This window comes from Paracoccidioides lutzii (genome assembly GCF_000150705.2).
Source record: "Paracoccidioides lutzii Pb01 unplaced genomic scaffold supercont2.3, whole genome shotgun sequence".
Taxonomy (NCBI): Eukaryota; Fungi; Ascomycota; class Eurotiomycetes; order Onygenales; family Ajellomycetaceae; genus Paracoccidioides; species Paracoccidioides lutzii.
In genome coordinates this window covers 1075058-1087947 of record NW_015440949.1, presented here as the reverse complement: position 1 = coordinate 1087947, position 12890 = coordinate 1075058, and the positions used below count along the sequence as shown (strand labels likewise).

Genomic DNA, 12890 nt, shown 5'->3' with positions numbered 1-12890 from the left:
AGAAAAAGAAGAGAGACAAAGGAAGGGGGACCACAAGGGACGAGCTTCTACCCCTTGCTCGCCATGTCCGCGCCAGTTGATGACTCCTCGGAACCGAAACCACTCAATGAGAAGACGGACAGATATAATTCCAGCTCCTCAGAGGACGGTACAGTGGTGAACGATGGATCATATCCTCCAAAACAAACGAACGCGGCAGTTAATGTAGCAATGGAGGAAGAGCCGCATTCTCCCTGCCGTTCCCCGTCGCAGCACAGGGAGATTGCTAGTCGTCTAGATGATGAATTGGCTATGATGGAGGCAGAGCGTGTCGTGTCGTCACTCGATAGAAAGTTATCTACGCATGAGAAAATTGGCCGTTCCATGTCCTTACCGCGCAGCCGCTCGAGGCGCTCTGAACCTGTCGACGAATTCGAAGCGGCAACAAACCCGCTGCATGAACAGGCTGCCATTTTCAACCCACCCGAGAACCCAACAACAAGCTTGGCCAAGTGCTTCAAAAAGATTCATGAATCCAGTTTCTTGGTTCGCTATTTCACTTATATTACTCCACTGGTTTTGATCCTTCTCATTCCACTATTGGCTGGCTTATTTGCCTTTCCAAATGCAAATGTTGGTGGTGTACAGCTACTATGGTTCTCCGTGTGGTTGGAGATTGTCTGGCTCACCCTCTGGGCTGGTCGCATCGTTGCCAAATGCCTCCCTATCCCCATGAGCCTGATAGCGAGTATACTCACCAACAATGCAAAGAAGTGGCGTGATTTGGGGAAGCAGCTTGAACTTCCCGCAACTCTTTTCTTCTGGTGGCTCGGAATTGAGGTATCCTTTTTGCCAACTATGACAAACCACCATATCGACGGGAATCGTGCTACCAGATCATGGGAGGTTGTCGTCAATAAAATCATTGTTTCCATTTTTGTGGGCGCAACTGTCAACTTTATTGAGAAGATTATCATCCAGCTGATAGCCATAAGCTTCCATCTTCGCACGTATGCGGATCGCATTGAGATTAACAAATTCCAGATCGGAAGCTTGGCCAAGTTATATGCCTATTCCAGGGAAAAAATTACATTGCAAGATCGCGACTTTGAAGAATCTCCGCCGCAGAGCTCTGGCACGCGGACTCCCATGCAATATGCTGGAGTCGCACAACGGGTTGCGCGATCAGCCTTAAACCGGGTCGGGGACGTCGCCGGAGCAGTTGCCGGCGATTTCATAGGGAAGAAGGTTGCTAAAAGTTACCATCCTCACCAAGTCGTGCTGAATCTCCTAAGCACAACATCCGGCAGCCAGGTTCTTGCCCGCCGCCTATACCGGACTTTTGTCCGCGAAGGATTTGAGACCATCTTCTCAGGGGATCTAAAGGCAGCATTTGAAAATGGAGACGAGGCAGAGGCCGCTTTTACCATGTTTGACAAGGATATGAATGGCGACATTTCCATGGAGGAACTGGAGGCTGTCTGTGTTGAAATCGGCAGGGAACGCAAGTCCATCACTGCCTCACTAAAGGATCTCGACTCCGTCGTTTCCAAGCTTGATAATGTCTTGGCCTTCATCGTTGTTGTTGTTACTATTCTTGTGTTTTTGTCTCTGATTTCTCCGTCCACTGCTGGTGTCTTGACTTCCGCTGGTTCTACGTTACTAGCACTCTCCTGGCTGTTTTCTGCTACAGCCCAGGAGTTCTTGCAGGCAAGTATTATTCCATCACAAGTCTTACCCCTATTCCCACTCCTGTGCTAACAAACTTCTGCAGTCAATCGTATTCGTCTTCATCAAGCATCCGTTTGACGTGGGAGATCGAGTCTCAATCTACGGAAATACCGGCGCAGCTTTAACCGGTGACGACTATTTCGTGAAAGAAATTGCTCTGCTTTATACGGAATTTAAGAAGATGGAAGGACATGTGGTGCAGGCACCTAACAGCTATCTCAACACGCTTTTTATATTAAACCAACGGCGAAGTGGGGCCCTGGCAGAGGCCGTCCCCATCGTCATCAAGTTCGGAACCACACTTGAGCAGATTGATGCCCTACGTCTACGGCTCACGGAGTTCGTCCGCTCTGAGAACCGCGAGTATCAGGGTAAAATTCTCACTGAGTTGCGACAGGTGACTGAGAACTTCTCCATCACCCTCAACGTTGTCTTCTTCTATAAATCGAACTGGCAAAACGAACTGCTTCGTCTGCAACGTCGCAACAAGTTCATCTGCACTCTTATGCTCGTTCTACAGGAAGTCGGCATTGAAGGACCGCGCATGAACATGATTGGCGCGAGGCAAGAACTGCCCTATCACATTTCCCACCAAGGCGCTCCACCCGCATATACAAACGGAAGAGGCCCCGATTCGTCCATGCCCGATGAACCGACCGACCCACAGCTAGTGGCCGAATCCCGCGACGCCTTAGGAGACCTGGGCCATGCTCATTCCACCGGCCTGAACAGACATGCATCCATCCTCCGCCGCCGTTCCTCCACAACCATGAATTCCCGCGCCAGACAAGGATCCCTTTCCAAACGCGTCGACTTCTCCTTAGGCATGAGCGAACTCAGTGCGGAAGACTCCATGTCAGACGTCCACACCGACCGCCGGCATCCAAAAGTCAACGACATAATCCGCAACGCGAACCGCGAATCTGCAGAGCGCCGCCGGAAAGAGCAAGAAGAAGCCGAAGCGCAACGCCGCGTTTCTGAGCTGGAAGAGTCCCGCTCCCGCAGTTCGGTGGATTCACATCCGTCACGTCTCGTTGCCTCCGCGGGCCTTCCACCCACGCACGGTAGCCTGTCGTCCCCTATCCACCGTGAACGTTTCTTCTCACGCCTGGGTTCACGTTCTTCCAGGAAAGGGAAGTCAAGTGTCCGTAACAAGGACCCTGTGACGGCCGACACGGAGCTGATGGAGCAAGGACGCTACACGGGACTGAGTTATTTCCCTTCGCATGATCCGCTAGATCCCCAATCGGGTAGCGATTCGACCCCCGCTGGACAGGATGATAATCTTTTAAATCACCCACCTTCGCCGGGTACAGGTGATAGGAGGTAGAATTCAGTCCTGTTGGTGATGTGAAGGACTGAAAGATGGGGGGCGTTTAGTTTGTTTGGTATTATTTAATATAGATCTTTTTTCTACTACCAGTTTATTATTCCTCCGATTGGGCGTTCAGCATTTTACTTTGTTTTTCCTATTTTCTTGAATCATGTTACCAACGGCATGACGTATCCACGCATGACCCTTGTTACCCTGGTTCTAACCGTCCTCACGATTTATGTCTTCCTTTCGTCAATTCTTTTCCATTATTTTTTCCCTTGTCTGTTTGCCTTTTAATGTCAGACATACTCAGGTTTTTTAGACTTATTTTTTCTGTTTTCCCTATTTCATTGTCGATATCACAGGGGTTTTTCTTGTCATGGTCAGAAGGGTCTTGACTACCATTATTTCTTTAGTTAGATTAGATGGTTTTTTTTTTTAGATCTCAAATTGGCCGGGTATATTGCATGGTATATGGTTTGGATTAACGGATACAGCTACTAGAATTGGGGGCATACATAATAATAAATTGGTAACATGGGTAACCAGCTCCAAAATGATGATAACCATATTTCTGTGTTTGAAGAGGAAAAGTTGACTTGTTCGAAAAATATAAGTCAATTCTCTCATCATGTCAATCTCATCTAATCATGATAGCCATCTGCTCATGCAATCCGCTGCAATAATATTACATTACACATGTATCTCAAATTTTAAGGCCGGTTTTTTAATCCTTGTTTAACAAGGGGTAAATTGCCCGTCGTTCCAAGGTTGGCGGCCAACCAGGGGGTGGTTGACTACGAAACAAACTTAGGGTTCTCCTTGGTGACTTTTAAGAGCTTGAAACCTCTTCCCCCCCTCCCCAATGATTCCTTTCCATGATGCTTGGGCCTCGTTGTATATGTTTGTTTGCTATGTGTGCGGTGTTTCCCAGTTCTTTTTTCTTTTCCCCCACTCCATTGCCTCCGTTAGTTGTTGCTGTTAGGTGTTCAATCACCGGAATACCGCGTTGTCGCGACTGAAAACATAGTGACCCATATCTACCTCAGTCCCTGGCAAACATTCAATCTGTCCCTCTGTGGGCTATATGGGTACAGTATAGAAACAAAGTATGCGTCAATATTTATTAGCGAAGAATTTTCCAAGCTTGTTATGAAATCTGCAGACATCAATTGTCCCTCAATTGCCCCCGCCTTCTGCGGGTCTGAGGATTCGATCTCCGCTGCTCCGTCGAGTGCAGTGTCTCCGCCTGTTTGCGCTTTGCACAACCAGAAAACATCTCAACCTGAATCTGGACCTCTATTTAAACCCTTGCCTCCAACGCCATGTCAAAGAGACTCCGAAATCGATATCACTGCGTTACCACAGATCACTGATGAAGATGAAGAATACCTTCGACATCCCCTCTTCCCCCCGCTTCCGGAATACAAACCTCCCTCCGCGCTCGCCAGCATCCAATGGTATGCTTTCCGTGCTATATCCTTCTCCTTGTCATTAACGTTTCTTGGGGGCATCGTTCTTGCGGCCGTCGTGAGCAGTGGCTTAGCTGCGACGAAGGGCCAATATATCCGCCTTTGCGGCCGTGATCCAGACAAGACCAGGCCATTCTGGAAGGAGGAACGCAAAAGGCAAGTTGCACGGGAGATTGCTGCGCATGAATGGATATATGAAAAACGGACTCGAATGGCTGTTGGCGCAGAGGCAGGTTCCAAAGCAGAGGATGAAGAGCGCAATGTTGGAATTACTGAAGCCAGCTACGAGCCAAAGGAGGGCGGTCCGGATCCCCTTGTTTGCGATATTGCTTATTATGCTCGACGAGTTGGGCTGGATTCGGAAACTTATAGGGTCCAAACGGAAGATGGTGCTATTATTACTCTATGGCATCTGTATAACCCGAAAGAATACTCTCCACTGTCCCCGACTGATAGGGATTGCATTGGTCCACCCAGTTCCCTACAGGTACCAAAAGTAGATCTACAAGGCCTCACCGCGAATGGGGATAGAAAGTACCCTATTCTCATGATCCCGGGCCTGCTCCAGAGTGCCGGAGCATTCTGCACAAATGACGATGACAGTCTCGCTTTCTTCCTCACCAAATCAGGCTACGACGTCTGGCTCGGTGGCAATCGTTATGGTTTCCATCCAGAGCATCTCTCCTTATCTCCGTCAGACCCCCGCTTCTGGTCCTGGACCGTCAGAGATATGGCCGCCCTCGATCTCCCAGCTCTAGTCAACCGCGTTCTCTACGAAACTGGCTTCGAAAAACTGGCCCTCCTCGGTCATTCACAGGGTACAACAGAGTCATTCCTCGCACTGTCGAAAAATATCCAACCCTCCCTCGGCTCTCGCATCAGTATCTTTTGCGCTCTCTCACCTGCCGCCTACGCTGGACCCCTCGTCAACACGCCCTATCTAAAATTCATGCGCATGATCCCTGCATCCTGCTTTCGTATTATCTTCGGAATCCACGCCTTTATCCCCTTTATGTTATCCATGCATACCCTCCTTCCCGCTTCCTTCTATGGAAGAATGGGCTACACAGTCTTCTCGTACCTGTTTAATTGGTCAGATTCCCGCTGGGATCGTGGGTTACGCTCACGCTTCTTCCAATTTAGTCCCGTCTATGTGAGTGCTGAGTGCATGCGCTGGTGGCTGGGTAAGGGCGGCTTTGCAACGCATGGTTGCATCTTGAGTACCAGAGAACAGATTGCGCGAGAGGATGCGGAGGATTCACGCGAAGACGCACAGGCTCCGGAGAAGGAACTGGAAGCTGGGGATGTTATACCCAATGTCTCGCCGTCCACAGGTGTTGATGCTGATGATGGCGCCGCTTGGTACGATGAACGTGTCCCGCCAATAGCACTGTGGATTGCTGGCTTAGACGACATGGTTGATGGCCGGCGGTTATTACGGCGACTGAAGAGCCGGCGCGAGCCTCATGTTCGTGTTGTACATGCAAAAGTTATTGAAGAGTATGAACATTTGGATGTGATCTGGGCGATAGATTCTGTGGAGAAGGTTGCTGTGGAGGTGAGAAGGGTTATTTGGGAATGTGTGGAGGACGATGTTCGACGTATTTGTCGAGTCCCTGTGATGTAGGGTCATGGATTGCTGTGGTTTTTGGTGAGAGGGATTGGCTGTCGAGCATTAGAGAGGTTTTCGGAGATATATGTGGTAGGGGGTGTAGATATACTCTATGTGTATGTGTTTTGGACTGACTATAGGGGCATTGGGTAGATATTATCATAATGATAGGTGCACAAATATAGCAGGGGGAATGAATATACATCAGTTTACAGAATATATATGCATATACATAAATCAACCACACGTCGTGATTTGAGTGCCAATATATGTATATAGAGCCCCGATTGGCACGCGCATTTTTATTACTCTACAAGGTCGGATCACTGCCTTCTTAAAGTGAAAATCGTTTGCAAAAGTAAAGATATATGATGTTGGCAGCCTGGGATCACTTCCAGCGCAGAAGTTTGCTTGCTTCCACCACGGCTTGCGCATGATTCATAGTAAGGGCCGACCAACGGTCAGTGACAGCTGAGACGCTTGGGTGGAGTGTGGATCCTCCCGGTCGGAATAATTCCGATCTTTTAGATCAAAAATATACTTGAAATTTCGCTCACAGCTCGTTTGCCGTGATATAAATAGTAGGTCGGTAAATGGGCTTTAGGGTCTCTCGCGTAGAATTTCCCTGCGTGAAATGCGTGAAAACTTCCATAGTTACTGTAAACACAGACTTTCAACGCAGCATTGGATTTTAAGACGTCATGTAATTAATTTTAATTCTATAATATCATTCTTTTTCTGTGAATTGACTGGCGGGCTTGTAATCTGGATCCATTCTCGTCTCGATTCGGCGAATAACTTTGGCGGGGTTCCCAGCAACGAAATGGAACGGCGGGACATCCTGATTAAAATAAGTAAAAAAATAAAAAATAAATTAATTAATTAAAAGTAAGGTTCGTTACTACAAACCGGCAGTTACAGGGAAAAAAAGTTAAAGTCAACAAATAGAGAGAGTATAAATATACCTTGGTCACAACCGAGCCAGCACCCACGGTGCTTCCTCTCCCAACTCTAACACCTGCTAAAATGATGGCACTCCCCCCTATCCAGACATCGTCTCCAATATGCACCTCCTTTCCGGCTTCTGGACCCTCAATCCCATTTCGTACTGCAGGATCTAAGGGATGGGTTGCCCCGTAGATGCAAACATTGGGACCAATCAATACCCGCTCCCCAATCGAGACAAGACATGTATCGAGAACAAGGATGTTAGAATTTAGAAATGATCCCTTTCCAACCTTGAAGTTGAGCCCGTGATCCACAGAGATTGGAGGATCGACCACCGGATCCGTTTCCTGAAACTGTTTTTCATCTTGTTCAGGATCTGGATTGACAGGCGGAAGGGCACGGGTGTCCCCAGTAATGCTGTTTCCCGATATCAACAAATCTGCTATCATAGCGAAAGAATATGGAGTGGGTCAACACTCACTCTCTCCACAGCTCCACTCTGCGTCGCCGAGAGACATTGCCGGCTTGATTGAAACTCTCGCAGGCCTGCTTGCAACGTTGACGATTTGCCTGTAGATCGGCATCCCATGCCCAGTAGAGCTCTCCGTTGAGCATTTTCTGCCATTCTTTCGATGCGGTCATGATATCCGCTGACGATGCATTCGAATGGCAATTCAAGCGTGCTTCTTTTTGCTTTGATATGTGTGCTCTGCTGGAGAGATACGCACATACAGGGATGTAGCTTAAGTGAAGTTGTTATTTTGTGGCTTAACTAGATAACTAGCTAATAGTTAACTAAGCAGATCACCCAATTTGAGAGCGGATGTTAAAACATTCAGTTTGAACTGTAATTATCAATTACAACAATAAAAAATATTCTATTAAAAATTAAAAATACTAAAACTAGAACATCTTATTCTTGTATATTCAATAATATCACAGTTACTACATCTGTAATACTTATTATTATGATAACGGAATAGAAACATGAGATTTATATAGCTAAGTAATTATACTTTTAACAAGACTCTAAGCAGCTAGCTTCTTTTCATTGAAATCTTCTTGTGTTGAATTAATCTCCTGAATCTTATACTTTTTTGCCTCTTCTCATTCAAAGTAAATATATTATAATATTATTTTTTTATAACTGAAGAATTGATTTTTACTCCATTTAACAATGTGACGGTTAGGCAACGGCCGAAAATGGCTGTATTTGGTGCTGTTTCTGGCCCCTGCTAACCACTGTCCCGCAATTGTCAAGTGAATCAGCTCCCTCCCCTGCGTTTCCCCTCCAGGCACCACCACAACATTTTGAGTGTTACGGTTTGGGCCGCTCTATCTGTGGATGAAGGTTGTTCCAATGCCCCAAGCCATAGTTATCACACCTTAGGCAGCGCCTTGCTGCATGCTTCCTCTCCCGTTCCTGAATTTTAGTATTTTGCTTTAATAGCAGATAGATTTGCGATAGATTGTTGATTTATTTGCACAATCAATGCTCATAACATCTGCAATGATTTTGGTGAGAACCTGGGTCTCATAGGCCGCTAAAGGGGGTTGCAGCTACGAAAGAGGTTTTTGGAGATTGTTGAGGCGGAGCGCCGATGATATAGTCGACCGCCAGTTGGACTTAACTTCCTCCAACTCAAATGCATACAGATGTGGGCAAGAATCAACGCATTTCTGCATACCCTCTGTCCGTTCCTGGTGTTCTTTCCAGGACTCGCCTTCGTACTCGACCGGCTTACGATGCTATCCTAAAAACTTTCACAAATTCGCTGTCGTTTGCTGGTGTCGCCTCTCCCGGAGCAGATCACGAGGACGGATCGGCACCATCACGGTTGGTATTTGCGGCCGAGATTGGTTGCGCGCATCAATCCAGTTATTGATCCCGCTACGCCACTCCTCGTCAGCGTCCTCTTCATCATGTCGTTCCTCACGCGTTTCATGGAGTCCTTCGTCGATAATGCCATCTTCCTCAATCTCAGAGCACCCGAAGCTCGCGGGATACTCGGACTCATCATCATCAAGACCCGCATCAAGTAGAGCTGCGGCTCCACTAAGTGTTGTCAGACGTTGTAGGACCCATTGGATCTCCATCAAATCCCAATTCGGCAAAGGCAGATTTTCCGGATCATGGGTCGACAGCTCGATGACATCACCGGAACGGATGATGCGTCCATCCCCACCGTTGCAGATCTTGATATCTTCCAACTTGAGTTCCTCGTCAACGATCTTTTCGTCATCAAGTACATCTCCAATGAGTCTATTGTCAATGAGCGAGAAATCCGTGATATCAGTCATGTTGGAGCTTGGGGTTGTACGTTGAGGAAGCCAGTGAATTTCGGTTTCAGAGATTTACCGTCTGAAGAGGCTTCGATTGGCTGGAGACCAATCAGCCCTGCGGCATGATGCCGCTGGATGTGAGGAGCAAAACATAGCATATTTTCAATGAACTCGGTACCGTTATCAAGGGGGCTTTGCCGCTTTCGGATTCGTGGGGCCCATAAAAGTGAAGAAGTGCTCCCGCTTGTCCTTGTTGTCCAAAGAAACTGGGACGACATGTGCAACATCAATTGGTCCAGCGCATTTGGTCACGATGCATCTGCAAGCATCTCGACTTTGACACTATGACCTATTTTCAGCATCAGCATCTAACCTTAGTTCACACTTAGAGAAGTTCAAAAAAAATACTAACACTTCGCTTGGCCTTTTCAGATCTGATCTGTGATTTGTATCAGAGGCTACAGTTGGGCTCTTGTTCTCAGGTTGGTTTTGCTCTCTGTGATAAATTTCAGACCGTATCTGGGTACTATCTCTCTTTCGCTTCCGCGAAGCCTGGGACGTGTTGTCTGATGCAGCTAGTTGGTGTAATTGGAATGATCGTTGGGGGAGGTTGAGTCGTATTCTCGGCGTGGTTTGGGAAGGGATGAGAGGGCAGAGCGAGGACGAGACCCCTGACACCCTATCAGCAGTAAAAAATGGAGCTGTCATCTCAATGTATGACGACTCAAGAGGGGCATTCCAGACTGACATTCTGTGACGATCTCCTTCAGAGCTACGCCATTAAAAAAAAATCCGGTCAGGTTGTATCACAGCGGGGATCAGCCGACTGATCGCACAACTTGGATACTCGAGATTAGAAAGTAGTAAACAAACCTGACCCATCTGAGAGACCTGACATCTAAGGGCTCTTGCAACTCTTCCAGCAGTTCCAGCCGCTCGAGAACGCGGAGTACTGGTCCGAATTGGCTGTTGTCGGACTTCTCCATCACATGCAAGCAGTGGGCCTAGCTAAGTAGAATCACGACGGGATTTGTTGTTCCATGCGGAGGCCGCACACGGGACGGTGACTGTTGCAGATTGGACCAGACATATCAGTTTTGCTTTCGTCGAGAAAAAGTTGTAATTTCCGGAAAGATAGGCATCAAGTTTTACTAAAACTGCGGATGCAGGTTATCTGTATGCTACCCGCATATAGGGAGATCTTATATGTATCTTAAACACATAGTCTTGGAATGAAACAATATGGATCAATAAATAATTAAGGTGCTTCATTTTGGACATCATAGCTGCTGGCGCGAAGCATCACTGAGATGGCGTCCAACCTGTGTCGTTTTTTTTTCATCCATATCCTCGATTTTGCTATTAATAACATTAGTCGGAACCATAAATTGGTTGGAGTCACCTGTAGCATAATTCCCGATATTGTTGATGTTTTCCCGTAAATGGCGATCTGTCTTGCAGTAGATATCCGCATTTTAACAAGCTGTTTCCCACTCTTTCTGCAGCCTTGCAAGGTCATTAATCCTCTTCTGCAGATGCCATCGCCGTCTTAGACTTTACCTCCAACCAGTTCATTATCTTCCTTATATGCCTTTCCAACCTCAAGGCTGTGAGAAATAGGCTATTCTGACGTTCCGATATTCTTCCAGCCTTCATTCATGAGGTCTTCGGACGCAGTCGTTTCGGGAGAGTTGCGCCGGTACTTCAGCATGACCTGAATCTGATCAATGTGATCGGACAACCGGGAACAAATTTGGAGGCATCTTTGCAGCTCATCCGCTAACTCTTTGATGAGTCAAAGTCCCATGGTGTCCATGTCAGACTCAGTTACTGCCTTTCAATATAGTATCATTCATCTCGTCAATGTTCTCGAGATGAACCTCAAGGTGCCCTGTTGCAGTCCGGACAAGGTGCTTAAAGCTTTTCAAGGCTTTCGGCAGTAGTGGAGGATCTGCGGCTGACCAATTTTAGCAAAGGAATGGCTGGGGTGGCGTTGTGCAATGGATATAGAGACTTAACAGGTTTGCATCAGTGGGAGCGCAGTGGATAGCCAATTTGTACCCCGACATTAGTCGTCTGAAACCATCAACATCATCGCCATATATCTTAATTTGGCCCAGTCTCAAAAGCTCATCCAACTACCAATCTTTTAGGGTACCCCGAGTCCCTCTTCATATCTTGTAAATAATTTCTTTCCATCTCCGGTCCTTGAATGTCACGGACCTTCCAGTGCCGAATGGAGACAGAGATCGACGCGATGCTAATTAGTGTACATGTGTTTTCACGAAGGCCGGGATCTTCAAATGAACTCCTATCTCCAAGTCCCAGAAGGTGCCTGCAAGCCGAACATGGACATCCCTGTGCCTCAGATAAATTTCGATGCATCGTGACGGGTTGGAATTGAACTATGCCCGTATTATACCGGGAACGTGCTACAGCAAGCACAAAGCGTCACATCTTGAGAGGGCCCAGTGCTGAGTCTTAAAACCTCGCACACATCTTTCTCTAGATTCCAGATTAGGCTGGTGCTTCTCAGCATTCCCAGGGGCGGCTGGCGGATTATCAGATCGAACTGTCATGAATCTACACCCTATTTGCAAATCCCTTGACAAAAAGCGGAAAAGCTGAAATGACACCCTAGCTAATTGGAGCAAAAGAGAACTGGATACTTTATTCAGTCCCTTGAGATCAACCCATTTTGACGCAGTAAACCGAAACCCCAACTAATTCGGCGCAGTTTAAGTGATTTTGAGCGTGGAGAAGTGGGGAATATAAAATTAGTAGGGTATTTGCTGTCCAAAACCTCTTCTTGAGGGTTCTTCAGAGAGCTACTTTCCATGTCAGCCCCGTTTAGAGAGATGAATGCTGAATGCGTCTAATAGGATTTGACTTGCAATGGGTATTTCTGTTTGTTGAACGGCAGATCTTTCTCTGTTGTTCTTTCTCACGCTCAGAGAGGCAACCGATAGTGCTCAGCAGCATCTTATTGAAATGCTCTTTTTGATAGAATTGACCAGCAAATTCAAACACTCTTGGATTAAATCCCGCTGACGCCAGTCCAAGAGGCAGATACGACCATCATCATCCATCCAGATTGATGTATCGGGGAGCAATATCTAAAAGACATAGCACACTAATGAATCTCCCGGTTCAGTTTGGACCTTAACTTGTCCTGGTAGAAGCCACCTGGTTGTACCACCCCTCCAGCTGTTCAATGCGTTGAAGATCAAACCGTTTGTATTACCCCAAAGCAATCCTGTCGACGGCCCGCCGCTAAGACTACCAGGGATATTGACGGTAATAGATTTCAAAAGCTCGAGAACACTGGCGAGATGCTGAGGGATGCTCGATGGTCTTTCCTCGAATAAAGTCCTAAACAATATATGGCCAACCCTCATCATATGAAAAATATTATGAATGTGACGAATCGTCACAATGTCTGGGTTAACTACTTCGCACTCTCTCTGTTGATTCTCTGCCTCGTGAATTTGGACCGATGGGCTGAACTTGACCACCACATCATACCCAGGCAACTTGACGACCATATTGC

At 47.0% G+C, this 12890-nt stretch overlaps 6 protein-coding genes across 6 annotated transcripts; 2 read left to right on the top strand and 4 right to left on the bottom strand.

The window, feature by feature from the left end:
- Positions 1–63: 63 nt before the first annotated feature.
- On the top strand, positions 64–3040 carry PAAG_01645 (mechanosensitive ion channel family; the record flags this gene model as incomplete). The annotated part of the gene is made up of 2 exons (XM_002796591.1): positions 64–1710; positions 1754–3040. 2 exons carry the CDS (start codon positions 64–66, stop codon positions 3038–3040), a joined length of 2934 nt encoding a protein of 977 aa, XP_002796637.1.
- Positions 3041–4177: 1137 nt separating this feature from the next.
- PAAG_01644 (sterol esterase) lies at positions 4178–6124 on the top strand (the record flags this gene model as incomplete). Its single annotated transcript, XM_002796590.2, has 1 exon — positions 4178–6124. One exon carries the CDS (start codon positions 4178–4180, stop codon positions 6122–6124), a length of 1947 nt encoding a protein of 648 aa, XP_002796636.2.
- Positions 6125–6836: 712 nt separating this feature from the next.
- PAAG_01643 (acetyltransferase) lies at positions 6837–7699 on the bottom strand (the record flags this gene model as incomplete). The annotated part of the gene is made up of 3 exons (XM_015844404.1): positions 6837–6950; positions 7075–7474; positions 7539–7699. The coding sequence occupies 3 exons, from the start codon at positions 7697–7699 to the stop codon at positions 6837–6839; spliced, it is 675 nt and encodes a 224-aa protein (XP_015701312.1).
- A 1122-nt stretch (positions 7700–8821) lies between these two features.
- PAAG_11332 (hypothetical protein) lies at positions 8822–9358 on the bottom strand (the record flags this gene model as incomplete). Its single annotated transcript, XM_015847000.1, has 1 exon — positions 8822–9358. One exon carries the CDS (start codon positions 9356–9358, stop codon positions 8822–8824), a length of 537 nt encoding a protein of 178 aa, XP_015703422.1.
- A 165-nt stretch (positions 9359–9523) lies between these two features.
- PAAG_11331 (hypothetical protein) lies at positions 9524–11051 on the bottom strand (the record flags this gene model as incomplete). Its single annotated transcript, XM_015846999.1, has 5 exons — positions 9524–9682; positions 9749–10091; positions 10214–10344; positions 10663–10699; positions 10972–11051. The coding sequence occupies 5 exons, from the start codon at positions 11049–11051 to the stop codon at positions 9524–9526; spliced, it is 750 nt and encodes a 249-aa protein (XP_015703421.1).
- Positions 11052–12456: 1405 nt separating this feature from the next.
- On the bottom strand, positions 12457–12885 carry PAAG_11330 (hypothetical protein; the record flags this gene model as incomplete). The annotated part of the gene is made up of 1 exon (XM_015846998.1): positions 12457–12885. The coding sequence occupies one exon, from the start codon at positions 12883–12885 to the stop codon at positions 12457–12459; it is 429 nt and encodes a 142-aa protein (XP_015703420.1).
- Between the last annotated feature and the right edge of the window lie 5 nt (positions 12886–12890).